The 15046-nt window shown below is 40.2% G+C and overlaps 2 protein-coding genes across 4 annotated transcripts; both read right to left on the bottom strand.

The window, feature by feature from the left end:
- Nucleotides 1-133: 133 nt before the first annotated feature.
- klhl2 (kelch-like family member 2) lies at nt 134-11415 on the bottom strand. Of its 3 annotated transcripts, none has more exons than XM_067496717.1 (15): nt 10932-11414; nt 8808-8927; nt 8599-8705; nt 8374-8495; nt 8017-8179; nt 7703-7812; nt 7495-7611; nt 5713-5862; nt 5478-5595; nt 4221-4418; nt 4014-4115; nt 2849-2977; nt 2546-2686; nt 2320-2463; nt 134-1005 (listed from the first exon to the last, which is right to left on the bottom strand). In XM_067496717.1, exons 1-15 carry the CDS (start codon nt 10997-10999, stop codon nt 935-937), a joined length of 1860 nt encoding a protein of 619 aa, XP_067352818.1. In that variant the 5' UTR covers nt 11000-11414; the 3' UTR covers nt 134-934. The 3 variants fall into 3 exon arrangements, with proteins under 3 accessions (XP_067352818.1, XP_067352820.1, XP_067352821.1); XM_067496719.1 differs by having other exon boundaries at nt 134-1689; nt 10932-11413; XM_067496720.1 differs by lacking the exons at nt 134-1005; nt 2320-2463 and having other exon boundaries at nt 2550-2686; nt 2809-2977; nt 10932-11415.
- A 921-nt stretch (nt 11416-12336) lies between these two features.
- On the bottom strand, nt 12337-14983 carry med28 (mediator complex subunit 28). Its single transcript, XM_067496728.1, has 4 exons — nt 14800-14983; nt 13192-13258; nt 12989-13101; nt 12337-12723 (listed from the first exon to the last, which is right to left on the bottom strand). The coding sequence occupies exons 1-4, from the start codon at nt 14956-14958 to the stop codon at nt 12520-12522; spliced, it is 543 nt and encodes a 180-aa protein (XP_067352829.1). The 5' UTR covers nt 14959-14983; the 3' UTR covers nt 12337-12519.
- Nucleotides 14984-15046: the final 63 nt, after the last annotated feature.

Here is a 15046-nt window from a genome sequence, read left to right on the forward strand (position 1 = left end):
CTTGGGGGTCCAGTCTCTTGCAGTTTGTGCCTTGAAGTTAGCAGTATATGAAGTACAGAAATTAAATACCTAGCTTGTTTGAACATAGAATAAATGAGTGACTGTGAACTTATAAAAAAACCACAGGCAACACATTCCATTTCAATGTTTTACTGATTTGGCAAAGTTTTAAAAACAGATTATATCATTTTCACAGCTTTAAATACAAGAAGCATATTTATTAACGATAATAAAAAACAAATAATTAAATATTTTCAGAGTCATTAGCCTACTTTACATTCCTCAATACACTGACAAGAACAGCAATACCAGTTACTATTATAGCAGGTTTTAATATAAGAGGCGAGGGAAGAAAAGGAGACTGAAGAAAATAGAAAATCAAATCAAGAGAACATTTGGTCACTTTCCACAGCAGATTAGCAAAGAGTAATAAAGAGAGACAGAAAAGAGGAGACATATAAAAAACTGGCACATTCATAGTACGTCATGACAGGTGTGCAGTAGTTAATAGAGTTGCTACACCAAGGGAGAGGAGGGCCCTGTTGGAGGATAAGATGGGATCATGCAGTGAGTTCAGGCTGTTGTTGTGGTTGCAACCACAGCACAAACGGCTGCCGGGTTACAGTAAAGCACTAATACATCCAACTGTTTTCACCTCATGATGGCTTCTCCATCAGCCTGTCACTGTTTTTGGCAACATGAATCAGGCTTCTCCTTTACCAGTAAGTTAAGTGTTCCTGTAAAAGTCTTGTTTTTGTTTCTCAAGAGAGTTTCATTTTCTGAAACTGCATTTCACATCGATGTTCTGAATTCACGTGGGCGTGTCCGCAGCCGACACACCGAGCTATAGTCAGCTCTCAAAATGTGATGCTTTAATGCCAAAACAGTGGCTGAGTCCAGCTGTGCTCTTTTCGGTAACAGTACTTGAAGCTTATCAAAGGAGAGGAATAGGAAAATTGGGTGTTCTCTGACATTCAGGCACTCTTGAACAGTCACACTGCAAAACTGTAAAGGTCAGAGGTCAGACAGAGTGCAATCATGCAGTGTCAGACCTGGCATCACCATAAAGACTCTGATGTACACAAATACACATGCTCACATGTGCAAGCAATGGAGCACCTTTGTATGGAAAATACACAGCACACACACAAATAAACAGACACACACATTCAGGCACACTTCTCGGGAGGATAAAAAAGGAGAAACACAGATTTCAATCCTGAATGGTCCCTCTCTAACTTGCTCACAGATACTGTCAGTGGTCTTTCTCAGAACTGTTCATGTTAACATTACTAATGTTAAAGTAACTGTGCAGTTGTGGTAGCTTCATATCAGTAGCTTTTCATCGGCACTGCAGTGGTACAGAGGTGCTTCACACTGGTTTGTCCAGTCGCTGCTGCAGTCCTGCCAGTCGGGCATTAAAACACAGGTTCAAAGCCCCCACCCCCCCACGATTAGTTTCAGCTTCTCTTCTCGTTTAGGTTAAGTGCAAAAATCACCATCTTCAACTCAAATACAACAATCTTGACATTTTCTTCATCTGTGTCAGTGCCTGTTCTAATGCTGCCTAACATTGAAGCACTGGCATCATAGACAGACCCAAGATCAGAATTCAGCAGAACACATTCTGCTCCAAATCAGTGGCAAGTGACAAGAGCAGTCATAATGGCTTGTCAATCACAGTCACACCTGTATTTAAAGACAAAAAAGACTAGGATAGATCACCAATTATCTATAACATTAGTAGAAATGCTGGTGTGTAGAATTTGGAAGAGATGTAACAATGGAATTAGGTTTATTCAAGCTGCACTGAACGAGATTATAATAAAATTATTTACAACTAGTACATCTAGTCTAAACCTTTCTATCCACACAGAAGTTCACACCACCTTTAAACTAGAAATATTATCATCTAGCCGCAGGTTATGCTCAGCAACCACAAATGTTTTTTTTCCACTTGTTGCTTTGGTACAAAGCACATCTGATGCATACAGTTGCCCTTGATTCCAGTTTGTTGATGCAACATTACATGATTTCTGGAGTGGGGCTGGGCCATTTGGTTCAAATCCATATCATAATGTTAAAACAAATATTTTTTACAACACTGATTTTTTACAACAAAGTAAATTGTAAATATTAGGCCTGTCACACATGTGAAATCAATTTGTGTTTGTTTTTTTATTCAAATTAATAAAATGGTATAATTAAGAAATTGGAAATTAGTTCTCACTGCAGTTTGGTTGCAGCACGTTAAGTTAGTGTAGCTAAAGTCACTATGGTATAGTCGTGTGTATGTTGATGAGTGTGCCGCATGCTGACCTGCATAACTGCGTCCTGTGCTCATGCAGGTCGGCAGTAGTGTCCACTTGTCTGAGTTTGGATTATAGAACTCCACAGAGGCCAGATTACAGCTGCCGTCATCTCCCCCCACCACATACAGTATGTTGTTTACAGCACACACACCTGAAAAAACACACACAGTCAAGATTAAAGCTGGAGATACCATCTCACAGCTGAGGATGTCTGGTGGACAGGTCATCTTTACCTGCATTACGTCGACACATGTTCATGTCAGCTACTTGTCGCCAGGTATTGGAGGCTGGGTCGTAAACTTCACAGCTCTTCCTCACCAACGGCCCGTCGTGTCCTCCTACTGCATACAGTAAACCTTTCAACACACCTACACCTGAGAAGACATTGGACACATGGTGAGCATTATGTTATGGAAATAGATGTTTCGAGTACACATACATATTTCTGTCTGACAGAGATGTTTCTTATTTAATGTTTTATAAACTCTATACAAACCTTTACAGTGAAAGAACCATACACAGAAGCTCACACAGACCTGCCCCACTGCGTCTCGTGCCCATCTCAGCGATGTAGCTCCATGTGTTGCTTTTTGGGTTGTAAGCTTCTACTGTGCTCAGACATTGCCTGGTTGCTCCATCATAGCCCCCGACTGCATACAGGATCCCTGAAAAACACAAAGAAAAAACTTAAAATGAGGCACAGTGGTGAACAAAATGACAGAAACACGTTTGTTTGTTGGTAGAATTGGTGATGCATTTCTAGGAAATTTTAATGTCATTATTTTTACTTTATGAAATTAATACTTTAAACAAAATCTAATATGTACTATATTTCTTCTACTCTATATTTTCCTTCCTTGGGTAAAGCACCTCTGTAAAACTTATGTTTGAAAAAAAAAAAAAGAAATAAAGTGTAATTTTGTGTGGATGATGCTTAAAACATTTGGATTATCTTTTGTTTGATCTTTACGTTTTTAATTTTACACTTCACTATAGTATCTCATTGTTTGTGACTAATAAACCTGCAATTAATTCCCTGTTAACGATAACTTGACCAATACTTAAAAAGTCACAAAAATATGTAATGAAATTAAAATACTTCCTTTAAAGTACGTCTGTAACTATGGATGGAGTAGGAGAAAATCGGCCCCTGGGCACAGACGGGAGAAGGGCCACCCTTTCCTTTTTTGGTCTTTTGGAGCTTGTGGCAAGTTTACCAATTTTGTGTTTGACTGTTGTCATTTGATGCCTGCTTTTAGTCATCTGGAGGTTTTCTGTCTGTTTTTGCATAATTTTGTGTCTATATTTGGCCATTTTTTGGCAGATTTTGGATGTTTTGTGCATGTTTGCAATTATTCTATTTTTAAACTTCTTGAGTCTGTTTTTTGGCCACTTTTTGATAGTTTTAGATCATTGTTCTTATTATTGAGTCTTTTGCATCTTTTTGTGGTCTTGCATTTCTTTGGGATTATTTGGCATCTTCCTTTGAACTATTTCAAATAAGAAACATAAACAGTAACGTCAGAGGCTCTTGTCCAGGTGAACCCTGAGCTCATGGGCCCATAGGCCTGTGACTAGTAGTAACAATGTATGGTCTGCCATGATTGGATTATTGTATCAAGACATACTTTTTATTATATGGTGTTTTATTATTTTGTCCACCCTCTGAGTCTTGAAAAATAAAGTGTGGATTGTATTTACCATTGACAACACCCACTCCTACACTGCTACGGCGGGTGCTCATGGGTAACACATGGAACCACTCGTCTGTCTTACAGTTGTAGGCCTCAACAGTGGACAGGCCTGCAAAAACACAGAGCATGTACCAAAAACACAAGTGTCAAACTTTTTAAGCCTTCTTAACATCCTGTTTTATGTTTTGACAGCCAGACACCGTCATAATTGTACCTGTGCTGCCGTCAAATCCTCCAACAGCGTACAGGAGTCCACTGAGCACAGCAGCTCCAAGTGTTGACCGACGGTCCTGCATGCTGCTCACACTCGTCCAGCGGTCCATCATCGGGTCATAACAGTCCACCGTCCTCACACGCAAAGAACCATTGAAACCACCGACTGCATATACACACCCGCCTACATACACCACACCTAAAGGCAACAACAATAAACATGAACACAAACAGCTGGTTTAGGAAAGATGGCCTCAGAGTGAAAGTGATACAAAGGTGAGGAACTTCTCTTTGGTCAGGGTTTTAAAAAGTACCATTGTCTACTGCCTTCTGTCTCACATGAAGAATACTTTGACCAGAAAGGGTGCTGAAAGACAGAGGGTGCACTACTCTGCTGATGTAACAAGCTGGTAACAAACTAATCAACTTGTTCTCTTGAGGCTCTTGTGTGTGTGTGTGTGTGTGTGTGTGTGTGTGTGTGTGTGTGTGTGTGTGTGTGTGTGTGTGTGTGTGTGTGTGTGTGTGTGTGTGTGTGTGTATATGTGTGTGTGTGTGTACATGGTGGAAGGGCATGTGAAGCATGCCACCAGGGGGCACGAATGAATGAAATGAGGGGTGCTCGCATAAACTCAGCCGCATCTAAAACTCTGAACAACACCAAAGCCAAACAGGAATGACACCCAGCCTACTTCAGACTGTAGATCTGAGTTTTGCTTTTCCAAGTAGCTCTAGAACACATGTGAGAATTACTGCCCCCAGGCTGTGTCAAAAAGACAGATGTTACGGCAGTGTCCCAGTTTAAAGATGCACTTCTAGACTAAATACAGCAACGGCCGACGAGGGCTGCTCCATTTACATACACTGCAGAGAACAGCACAGCCTTCTTTGTCTGAATAGTCTTTGCAGTCCTCAGTGTCCTAGATTCCACTGAATTTTGTAATAGCAGTCTTCAGTCTAACCTCATCAACACACTTAGGACGTGTTTGGCTGCATGTGGTCATCAATCACTGTGTAACAACAGAACTAGAATAACAGCCCAGTTGAGGGAATAAATATTGGAGGTAAGCCCGAACACTATTATCAAGTCTCATCAGTGGTCTGGATGTGTTATTATTTACACATCTATTGGCAGTTATGCACATACAGTATTTTAGCTAATTGTCAGCCTTGTACAGTTTGCTAATGACACCGTTTCATGAAACCTGTGCACTTTACTAATGGCATTTACACTTTGTTGACAAATTTGTGTTTTCCCTACCTGCTCTGCACCTTCTGGTGGGGAGTTCAGCCACTTGGTACCATCGCTGCTCTTCAAAGTCATAACATTCAACACTGCGGATGGCCTTGGGAGCCTGGCCTCCCACTACCACCATCACCTAAATGCAACAGAAACAGTGGGTGTCGATACATGGTGAACTGCACATCATTTATTTTTTTTCCTTATTTAAGTCCTCGTACTCTCCGCTGTGGTAGACCATCACTGCAATTCATACCTTAGGACAGCAGGCTGGAGTCCTGATGCGTGTGCGCGCAGTTTTCATCAGAGCTCTTTGGTCAGCTGGCAGCAGGTGGTACTTCATGGCCTCAATCAGGTAGTCCTTACACGCACTACTGTTCTTGATCAGAGACTCCTCCTCGACCCGCTGACACAGCCAAACAGTGAGAGAGGCAACACACATCCATCATGAGTTACACAGTGTTACGGTGATATGTCTGAGCTCAAAGCAAAGGAAACTCTGAACATCTGATCAAGATGAGTATGCATTCTCTTTGCAGATTTAAAGTCTCTGGGGTAATGTTAAAAAAAACAGTACATCATGCACCGACAAGATAAACCCCTTGAACTTTATAGTTTCTATTGCAAGTTTAGATTTTTTTTTCCTGCATCACAACACAATTAACTTTTTTTAAATAGCAAAACACTGCCCACATTCACAAAATCACATCATATTGTGCTATTCATAGATTGTCCTTTTTTAACATGACGTCAAGTGCAGCCAAAATTCTCTTGTTTTGTTTCGGACTGAAAGCAAATTAGTCAACAACACACATTCAAATGATGCTTGTCATAACAATGTGTTGTCTGTGTGAGAGGGAAGAAGCTGCAAAATTCATTCTGTGGTTGTCAATCGCACAGAAAGTTTAACTCTACTCAACTTTCATATAGTTTTTTGGGTTCTTTGCATATTAAAAATAAGAACAGGGACATGTATAAATATTAAAATTCATTACGGCCTGCCAATTTGTTAGTACTAACTTGTAGTTACATACATGATTCCCCAGTTTTCATCCGAAACTTTACTTCTATTTTACTTATTTAAGTACATGTATATGATTCGGAATAAACTTCCCTCTGCCTTCCCTGTATAAAAATATTATTTGGAGGAGTTTTTTGTTTCTGACAATGTCACTTGAAGGAGTTCTAATGATGCAGGTCAACCAAGACTTCAGCCGCTGTAATATGAGAAACGAGATGATATCATCACAACTGAAAAATAATCCTCGATTTCAATGAACGATTTCATCTGGTGGAGTTTTTCAGCAAAAAGCAGATGGTTATTTGCATATATGAAAAGCTGAGGAATGTATAATACCATTCATATGCATGTTCTCCTGAGTCTTGAACCATAAGATGCAAGCTAAAAAAAGTTGCCTTGTAATTTAAAAGTTAAAACTGGGGCACTTTGTAGACTCTACTACATGTGGTTATATTTTGCACAGCCTATGGAGATGCACCACAGCGTAGATGAAAAATAAATCTTTGAATCTTAGGGAAGAACAAACAAAAACTCCAGCTCTAAATTTGGACCAATCTTTGATTTGTTCGTGCAGCAGTGAATATATGAAAGTCTTCATCTGCAACTGTTTTGCCGGCAAAGGTCTTGGGCCAGATTGTGTTATAGTGATGAACACAACCACAAAAAATAAAAAATACAAAATAAAACAATATAAAAAGAAAGCCTTAATCGATCTTGGTCCAAGATCTCTGAATTCAGTCTGTCTGCCTTCAGTATTACATGATTTACTGCCAAATGGTAAAATACAATCTGAAAACTTCATTTGAATCTTCTGCGCAAAAACTAGTTGGACAACAACAGCATTAGTGTAAACTGGTTATGTGTACAGACATATTGTTTGAACAAGGATGACACTTTAGCACAGTACAGTTCTTATGACTATACTGTGGTCAAAACAGAATTGTGGACTGGTCAGAGACATGAGACAAAGCAAGTGATGTTTAAGTGTCTCCTGTCAACAACAACAACATGCAGTACCTGCACCAGGTACTCTCTAGAGAGCAGTGGCAGGCGGACATGCTCCATCAGGTGAGCCAAATGTTCTTGGCGGACATCTTTGTCATGATTAACCCAAGCTATCACTGCTTCAAAAACCTACAAACAGACACACAGACAAGATAAGTGCGAGATATTTAATTTGATCCATGGTGTCCTGCATACTGTAATGAGCAGGGTGAGTGTGCACCTTTTCTTCTGTGGGGATGGCGAGCTTGTCACTTGCAATCAGGCTGGACACTTGCTCCATGCCCAAATTGAGGAACTCTTCACCCCCAACCACCTCAGTGAAATGTTGCTCTATCAGCAAAAATATGAAAGTTAAAAAAAATGGGCTCTCTCTCTCTCTCTCTCTCTCTCCTTTCCACAATTGCATTAATTAAGCCTGTTCTCATTCTGTCTCGCTACCACATCACACAGACCCATTTTAGTAGAGCAATGACACATAGTTATTGTCTAACATGCATACAAAAACAGTTTTGTGTGTCTTCTACACAAGCTAACCTGCGTAGCTGTTGGCCTGTGAGAGGAGCTGAGAGCAGGCGTGGATGTCAGCGAAGGCTCGTATTCCCAGACAGTTGGACGGATGAAGCTGAGAGCTCAGGAACTCACAACAAGCCTTTTTCACCTCGTTCAGTTGCAGCAGACCTGCTGCAGGCAGCAACGCCTGTCGAACACACACACAGACACACACACCCACACACAGAATATCTGGCTTTTGGGACAATATACTGCAGATGACTCTAAAACAAAATCCACATGAATTCTCAAAATCTGATTGATATCTGGTAAAAATGCATATGTCCAAATTCTGTGTTATAAGAGGTACTGTAAATAACACAGTGGTCATTGTGTCTTCACCTGCACATTATCTTCTGTGACCTGAATCTCTGCTGTGTAGATGTAGTCTACCAGCAGGCCCAGGGTCCAACCGTCCATCTCCTTGATCCTCACTCGTTTCGCTCTGCTCTCTGACATCTCCCCTATTACACACACACACAAAGTAACAATAACAATATCTGTGTGCCAAGGACTTCAAAACCAGACACTTCCAGATGTGCAGTGAGGATGGAAGTTGGTCCTCACCTGTAAACATAGCGTGGAAGTAAGGGCTTCCAGCAGCCAGGACCACTCTGTGAGCAGCAATCTCTACATCCTCTGCCACTATTGTCACGTCACACAACAGATTCTGGCTGTACGTGCATTTAACAGATGGAGACAAAAGGAAAGATTTGTTAAATATATTCAGCTAAAGTTTAAATACAGATAAACAAAAATCACCTGCAACACATTACCTGCGCAGCTCGTTCATGACTTTGAACGCCTTTTTCATGTGTCTAGGGTTGAGAGTGACGGGACCGTGCCTCTCGACTCCATCTTCTTTGTCCAGAGTGTGTGGACAAAGTCTTGTGCACCTGAGACGGAGAGCACCGACGTGAAACACACAAACATGCACACACACACACACACACACCGATAATGCCCATCACCAGGAGCAGATAAAGGAGGGTTGCTCACTTTAGTATAAAGGAGGTAAGCAATAACAAAAAGCAAGGTATCCTGATACACACAAAGGAACATCTTAAAGTGTATTATTGTGCTTATACAGTGACCACCACGAGCATAATCAGAAGATATTTTCAAATGGTCGCCCATTTTTCGGAAACTTGTTTGTAATCTGTTTAAATCCTGGTCAGATCTGTTTTAGCACTGAGAGCTGGTTTATCTCTCACAGTGGGGGAACTGTAGCAAATAATGGCTGCTTGCAGTTTAATATTCTATGTGAATTATTTAGAGCAGTGGTTAGAAGGTTAGAAGGTGGTTAGAGGATTTTTAAAAAGATAAAACATACAGTTAGAAACAACCACAAATCAAAGTTGGCTTATTATTCAGGCAAAGCAGTGAATTAATCAACCCCCCGGAGTCTGTCTCAATTAGTCCCATTTAATAATTGGATTAATTGCTCATTTGTTATGGATTTAAAATAGCAAATCAACAATGGCCATTATGCATTATTATTATCACTATTACTGATTAGTAAAGGGTCCATGTCTCTCATCTAGTTAAGACTTGAACTTTTTGTTTATCCTGAGCTTGTATAATGCATTATTCAAAAAAAGAATGGAAACTGATAAAAGCTGAGGCCATTTAATAAAGAAAAATAATTGTATAGTCTGACAGAAGCGCTGATTGTTAATGTGTACAGTGTACACATCTGTGCAGTGTACTCTATACTGCCCTTTTTAGATATTACCAGTTTGCAATGTATTACAGCAGTATTGTAGATACAGTCCTCTATATGTTTCTTGTACTTCCTGTTTACGTTAGTAAAATTAGCTTTTCCTTTTTGCAAAGCCACCAGGTCCCCTATGAACATAAACGTGTTGTTTGACTTTTGTATAACTATTTGTATTTGTAAACTATGCACATCTTTAGCACTTTAAACTACTCAAGCAGTTTTAATAATTAATACTCATGATAAGTAAAAGCCTTTAAAATCTTACTTAAATATAAATACTTGTTTTATCAACAAAATTCTTTTAACTAAAAAAAGTACTCAGTTAGCAGTAAATTGTCTCCTCTCATTAGTATTATACCAGTATTATTTTACATTTTATACTGAAGCATCAAGCATCAGCATTTACTGTTATAGCTTGTGAGATGGTTTTAACTACTATTCCAGTGGCTCTCAACACAAGGGTTGTGAACTTCTTAAGGGATGAACCCGAAGGGTCAGCAGACACAAATTTGGATTCATTTTTTGACATTTCTCTAATTTTCACTGTGTCACAGCTCCAACCCACAACCTCAAACTTGTTTTACTGACCAGACACCCAGTTCGTTAAATTCTGAATACAGGTAAGTTTTCTTAATATGATAAATCTTGGTTTCCACATATTTTTTCACACTTATACTGCAAATGTTTAGATAATGTATCCAATATGCAAAAGCTAAAAGCAGTGATTTCTGCATTATCCTATAACATAGACTGTATTTGTTGGTAGCTTTATAGCTACAGCTGTCAAATATAGTGGACACTAAACTACAACATCTCAGGTCTGTAATTGCTCTCAGCTGATCAGCACACAGCAGTGGTTTCACTTTCTTAAATGAACATACAGCACTTGGATTTGATTATGCTGCTCATGGGCAAATCACGTGGCCCTTGTCTTTTGTCACAAACACACCCACACACACATGGCTGTACAGCAGTCAACACACAAACCAAACACCTCTGTTATCCCGGCAAACACAACCCGCAGGGTCGGCATCAGCTCTCCGATCCCCCACCCTCCGCCCCGGTCAGTGAGCAGCCACCCCGGCTGGCCGCTGTCTCTGTCAATGCGGCACCATCAGTCAAGCAGCTACAGGGAAACGTCAACACACACACACACACACACTGAGCTTTCTGCACTTACAGCGGATGATTATCCATGATTACGGTGTTTTTCAGAGGCTGCAAACTTGGCCCAGCTGCATGCACCATTCCATATCCACAATGTTGTCGTTAGCGCGTCGAAACTCAGGCGTGATTAGCGGCGATCACCGGTCCAGAGGCGGCGAGACGGGCTGGCGGTAGCCCCATCAAACCAGCCAGTTTCACAGAAATACACAGCCTCGCTGCGGTGACACTCCGAGCCAACACGTTGCGATTTAACCCGGCTGTTGTGCCCAGCGGACTGCTTGTTCTGTCGGCCCCCAAAATACGCACAGGACAGGAGTCCGCCGCCGCGTCTAGTGGGGTTTATTTTGAGCTGGTGTGTCACCCCCCCTTCCTCCTGGGTGTGTATGGGTGCGAGAAGTGGACGGACAAGGATACCTGTTATGTTCCAATCGCCGATTAAAACGTACAAACAAGGACGTGTCGGCAAAGACAAGTCCTCTGAGCAGCCAAGGCGTCCCAGAAGAGCGCACTGTCTCCCCCTACCTGTGGAAGACTGACCGTGGAGGACTTCAGGTACCAGGGGCATCTTAGATATGAATGAAATAATCCAAAACTGCACAGAAAAAATAATTGTTACTTGACTTGATATATTCATACATTTTTTAATGTACTTCCTCATACATACATACATATGTAGTGCCTCATAATTTTAAGCCCATGGTTTTGAATATTTGTCAGGAGTTAAACTTTAAATAATTTATTTGACCTGTCATACATTTGACTTACCAGAAGTATGTTTATGCTCATAATGTGTACCTGCTCATCACTTATTTTCATGAAAGGTTCACATTAAGCAACACTTACACAAGACTTAATCAGTGGCAGATAATTCACGATCACAGAAAATTTAAAAGGCCAGTTTTAGGGTCTGTTTTTTTTTTTTTTCTTGTCGGGACCTGGTTTGTAGAGTGTCATCCCCAGTGACCATCTGTGAAGATTATTGCCTGGCTGTGGACAGGCAATAGCTGTGAAGCTGGGTAGAACAAGTCTGTTATAGTGTGAAGACAGTGAATGCATTAGAGACAACAGACTGTCAGGACAGTCAGTCATGGCTTCTCCCAAGTCATTTATCATAGTATCATACAAGAAACATCAAATTAAAGCAGGTGACTCATAATGACTACATTTCACTTTAATATTCCAAGACGATTAAGCTGATTTTTTTTAAATCATCTATTACAGTCATACTGACTTTTAAGTGATGCTATTCCAGATGATGATGGACATTTAGGTGGTAACTAAAGCAGCAGGTTCTTCCAGAACCACATTTTAAGACTGTTTCCATAGTCTGAACAGCACTGGTCCCGACTGGTAAATTGCATTATAAAACTGGTGGACAGCCACCAACAAGAAAAAAAAAAAAAAAAACCACAAATCAATAATACTCACAAATTTTATTTTACAATAAGAAAAAAAGACTGCAACAACAATATTTACACAGATCAAAATACTGAAAAGATAATCTAAAATAACAAAATGTTTCTCTTGGATGATAAACTGTTTCCTCACAGGTTGACAGTAAGCATCATGTACTTGGTGAATACTTCAACTGAGGGTTACCGTTAGTTTGGTTTTAACGGGGCAGGGGGTAAATTGGCAGAGGCCTGTTCAAGGAAGGCCAGTGGTCCAGGGGGTGGAAGGTCTGAGGGTTTACGATGCTGAAGGCTTACTTCCTCAAGCACTTGTTGCCAGTGGTGCAGTTTTGACAAGTGCTTCTGAACCAGGATTTCTTTCCTCTGTAGCTCATTACGTAACTCTGACACATCCTGTAGTGAGAAACAAAATGTACTTGAGAGGAGCAAAGGCACGTCACCCAGTGGAGAGAAACAAATAAGATGTAATAAATGACAGATCCTCACAAATACAGGTCTAAAAAATAAAGATATGACACAGGTACTGGATTTAATAAACAGTTTTGGATCTTGTACGGTTTGTTTTGCACAAATAGTTTAGGGAATCATAAAATTCTTACACAAATCCTACAAATGTCACGAGACGGAGAACAACCGGGAAGTCTGTCTAATAATTTACCTCTTTTACAACCTGCTCTGGTTTCTGCACAGATAACTGAAGCCTTTTCTGTAAAAAGAAGCATTCTGTTTGTCGAGCCACGTCCAGAAACTTTTGTATGCACTGGTCAACACCTGCAATCAACAACAAATCATAAATCAATGTAAAGACCAAATTATGATGAAAACTCAAATTAATAAACACAAACAAAGAGCCTCACTCACCAGTTCGGATCTCCTCTTGGTCTGTTCCATTTACATAGTCTTGGCTTACAAGGGATGCAAAACATGCCTGTAGAGTAAACACAGAGAGCAACCTTAGTACATTTTTATAGAAGTGCAATCAGTCTTTTTCAATTAGGATTGACTACAGATGAATCTTTCATGAACAGCGACAACCGTGAGCAGGTTTCTGGGGGGATTCTGAGGACATCATGCTATGTCTTAATCACAAGACACTGTTTCCCCTTAAATAAAAATAGCCTTCTTTACAAGTCACAGTGAAAATCTGAGAGGGAGAAAAAAAAATTGTCCCTGCTTATCTTCATATACCACACACACTGGAATATGATGAAATGATGTGTGGAATAGAGGGGATAATAGAATTTGAAAATATGCCATTTTGCATAACAATGACCTTGGTCTGAAATATTAGATTAAACCAAGATTATTAGTAATTGACTTTATTAAGACCAAGAGTGATAAACTGTATTACCAAACATTTCTCATTTCTTGACCCCAGTCAGCAATATGCTGTTACAACAGACTTCACTCTTCTGAGAAAGTTTTCCAAAATTGTTTTTACACCAGATTTGCTCCCACAAGAAGATATGTGGAATCTGCTCACAAACCCAATTGTGATAAACACCAACTTGTAGAACCTATCATTGTGTAAACTGTTCTTAAACCTGTATCAATTACAAACAAGCAGTATTTACAGATTTGTTAATTTCCCTTGGTTACTGTTGAGGCTCTTCGCTAACTAGTCAAGCTTTTCAACACCGGCAACTAAAAATTCCAATCAATGCATTTTCCTAATGAATCCATTGATAATTTTGTCCATGACCAGTCAGAAAATTAAGAAGGAAGTCCATTAGATTTTAGGACAGCATCTTCAGATGTCTTGTCTCATCCCAACAAAATCCCCCAAACCAAAAATATCCAGTTAACATTTGTATAACACAGACAAATCCTGCATATTATTACACTGGTAAAGTTAGTATTACAAAAATATATATTGCAGAAAAACTAGAACAGGACGATGCAGGTATGTGATTCTTAAATATGCAAAACAGCTGTAGCATTGTCTTGTAAACAACACATGCAGCTGCGTTATGTTGCATTTCTCTGTGTTGCGATCAAGAACAAAAGTTTACACACTGCTCGAAAGAGTTTGATTACTCAGTAACGTCAGCTGATATTTAGGATGTTTTCTATACGTCTGGGCTTTTCGTTTATTGGAGCTCATTTAGGGATGAGAGTGAAGTCTGTCTTCTGTCCTTTAGTGTATTAGTGACTGATCAAGAAGAATATCTGAAGAAATGAAGCAAACTAAGAGGAGCTGTGTGACTTAGCATTGGCTAACACTAACTGTGGCCAACATTCTTTTTGGCGTTAACGACTTGAGATTTTAAGAAAATGTATACGTTAGCTTACTGTATAAAGCCTTTGTGGAAGATGACGGATGTTTCATATGTAGAGGTGCTGCAGGAACACCGACGTTAAATAAGCAGGTTAGTTTATGTTTATTAAACAATAAGCCTCAACTAGCTTTTGGTAACATAGCCAGAAACAATTAGCACACACAGCTACCAAAGCACATTAACCCCCTACCTCAAAAGAAGCTTCCAGTTCATCCACCAGCGTGTTGTTTCCCGGGGCTCTGCCAGCGGGTCCAGGGAAGCCCGGCTGACCTGGTCCGCCAGGGCCACCGACGGGATGTGCGCCAGGCGGCTGCTGGCCTGAGAACATCCCGCTCATGGACGACGCCATCTTGATCTGACAATTTGCTCGCCAGTCGGCACATGCGCAAACGAATGCGATTGTTTACAATCAATTGCTAAAAGTACCTTGAGAGACA

This window comes from Channa argus, chromosome 3 (genome assembly GCF_033026475.1).
Source record: "Channa argus isolate prfri chromosome 3, Channa argus male v1.0, whole genome shotgun sequence".
Lineage (NCBI taxonomy): Eukaryota > Metazoa > Chordata > Actinopteri > Anabantiformes > Channidae > Channa > Channa argus.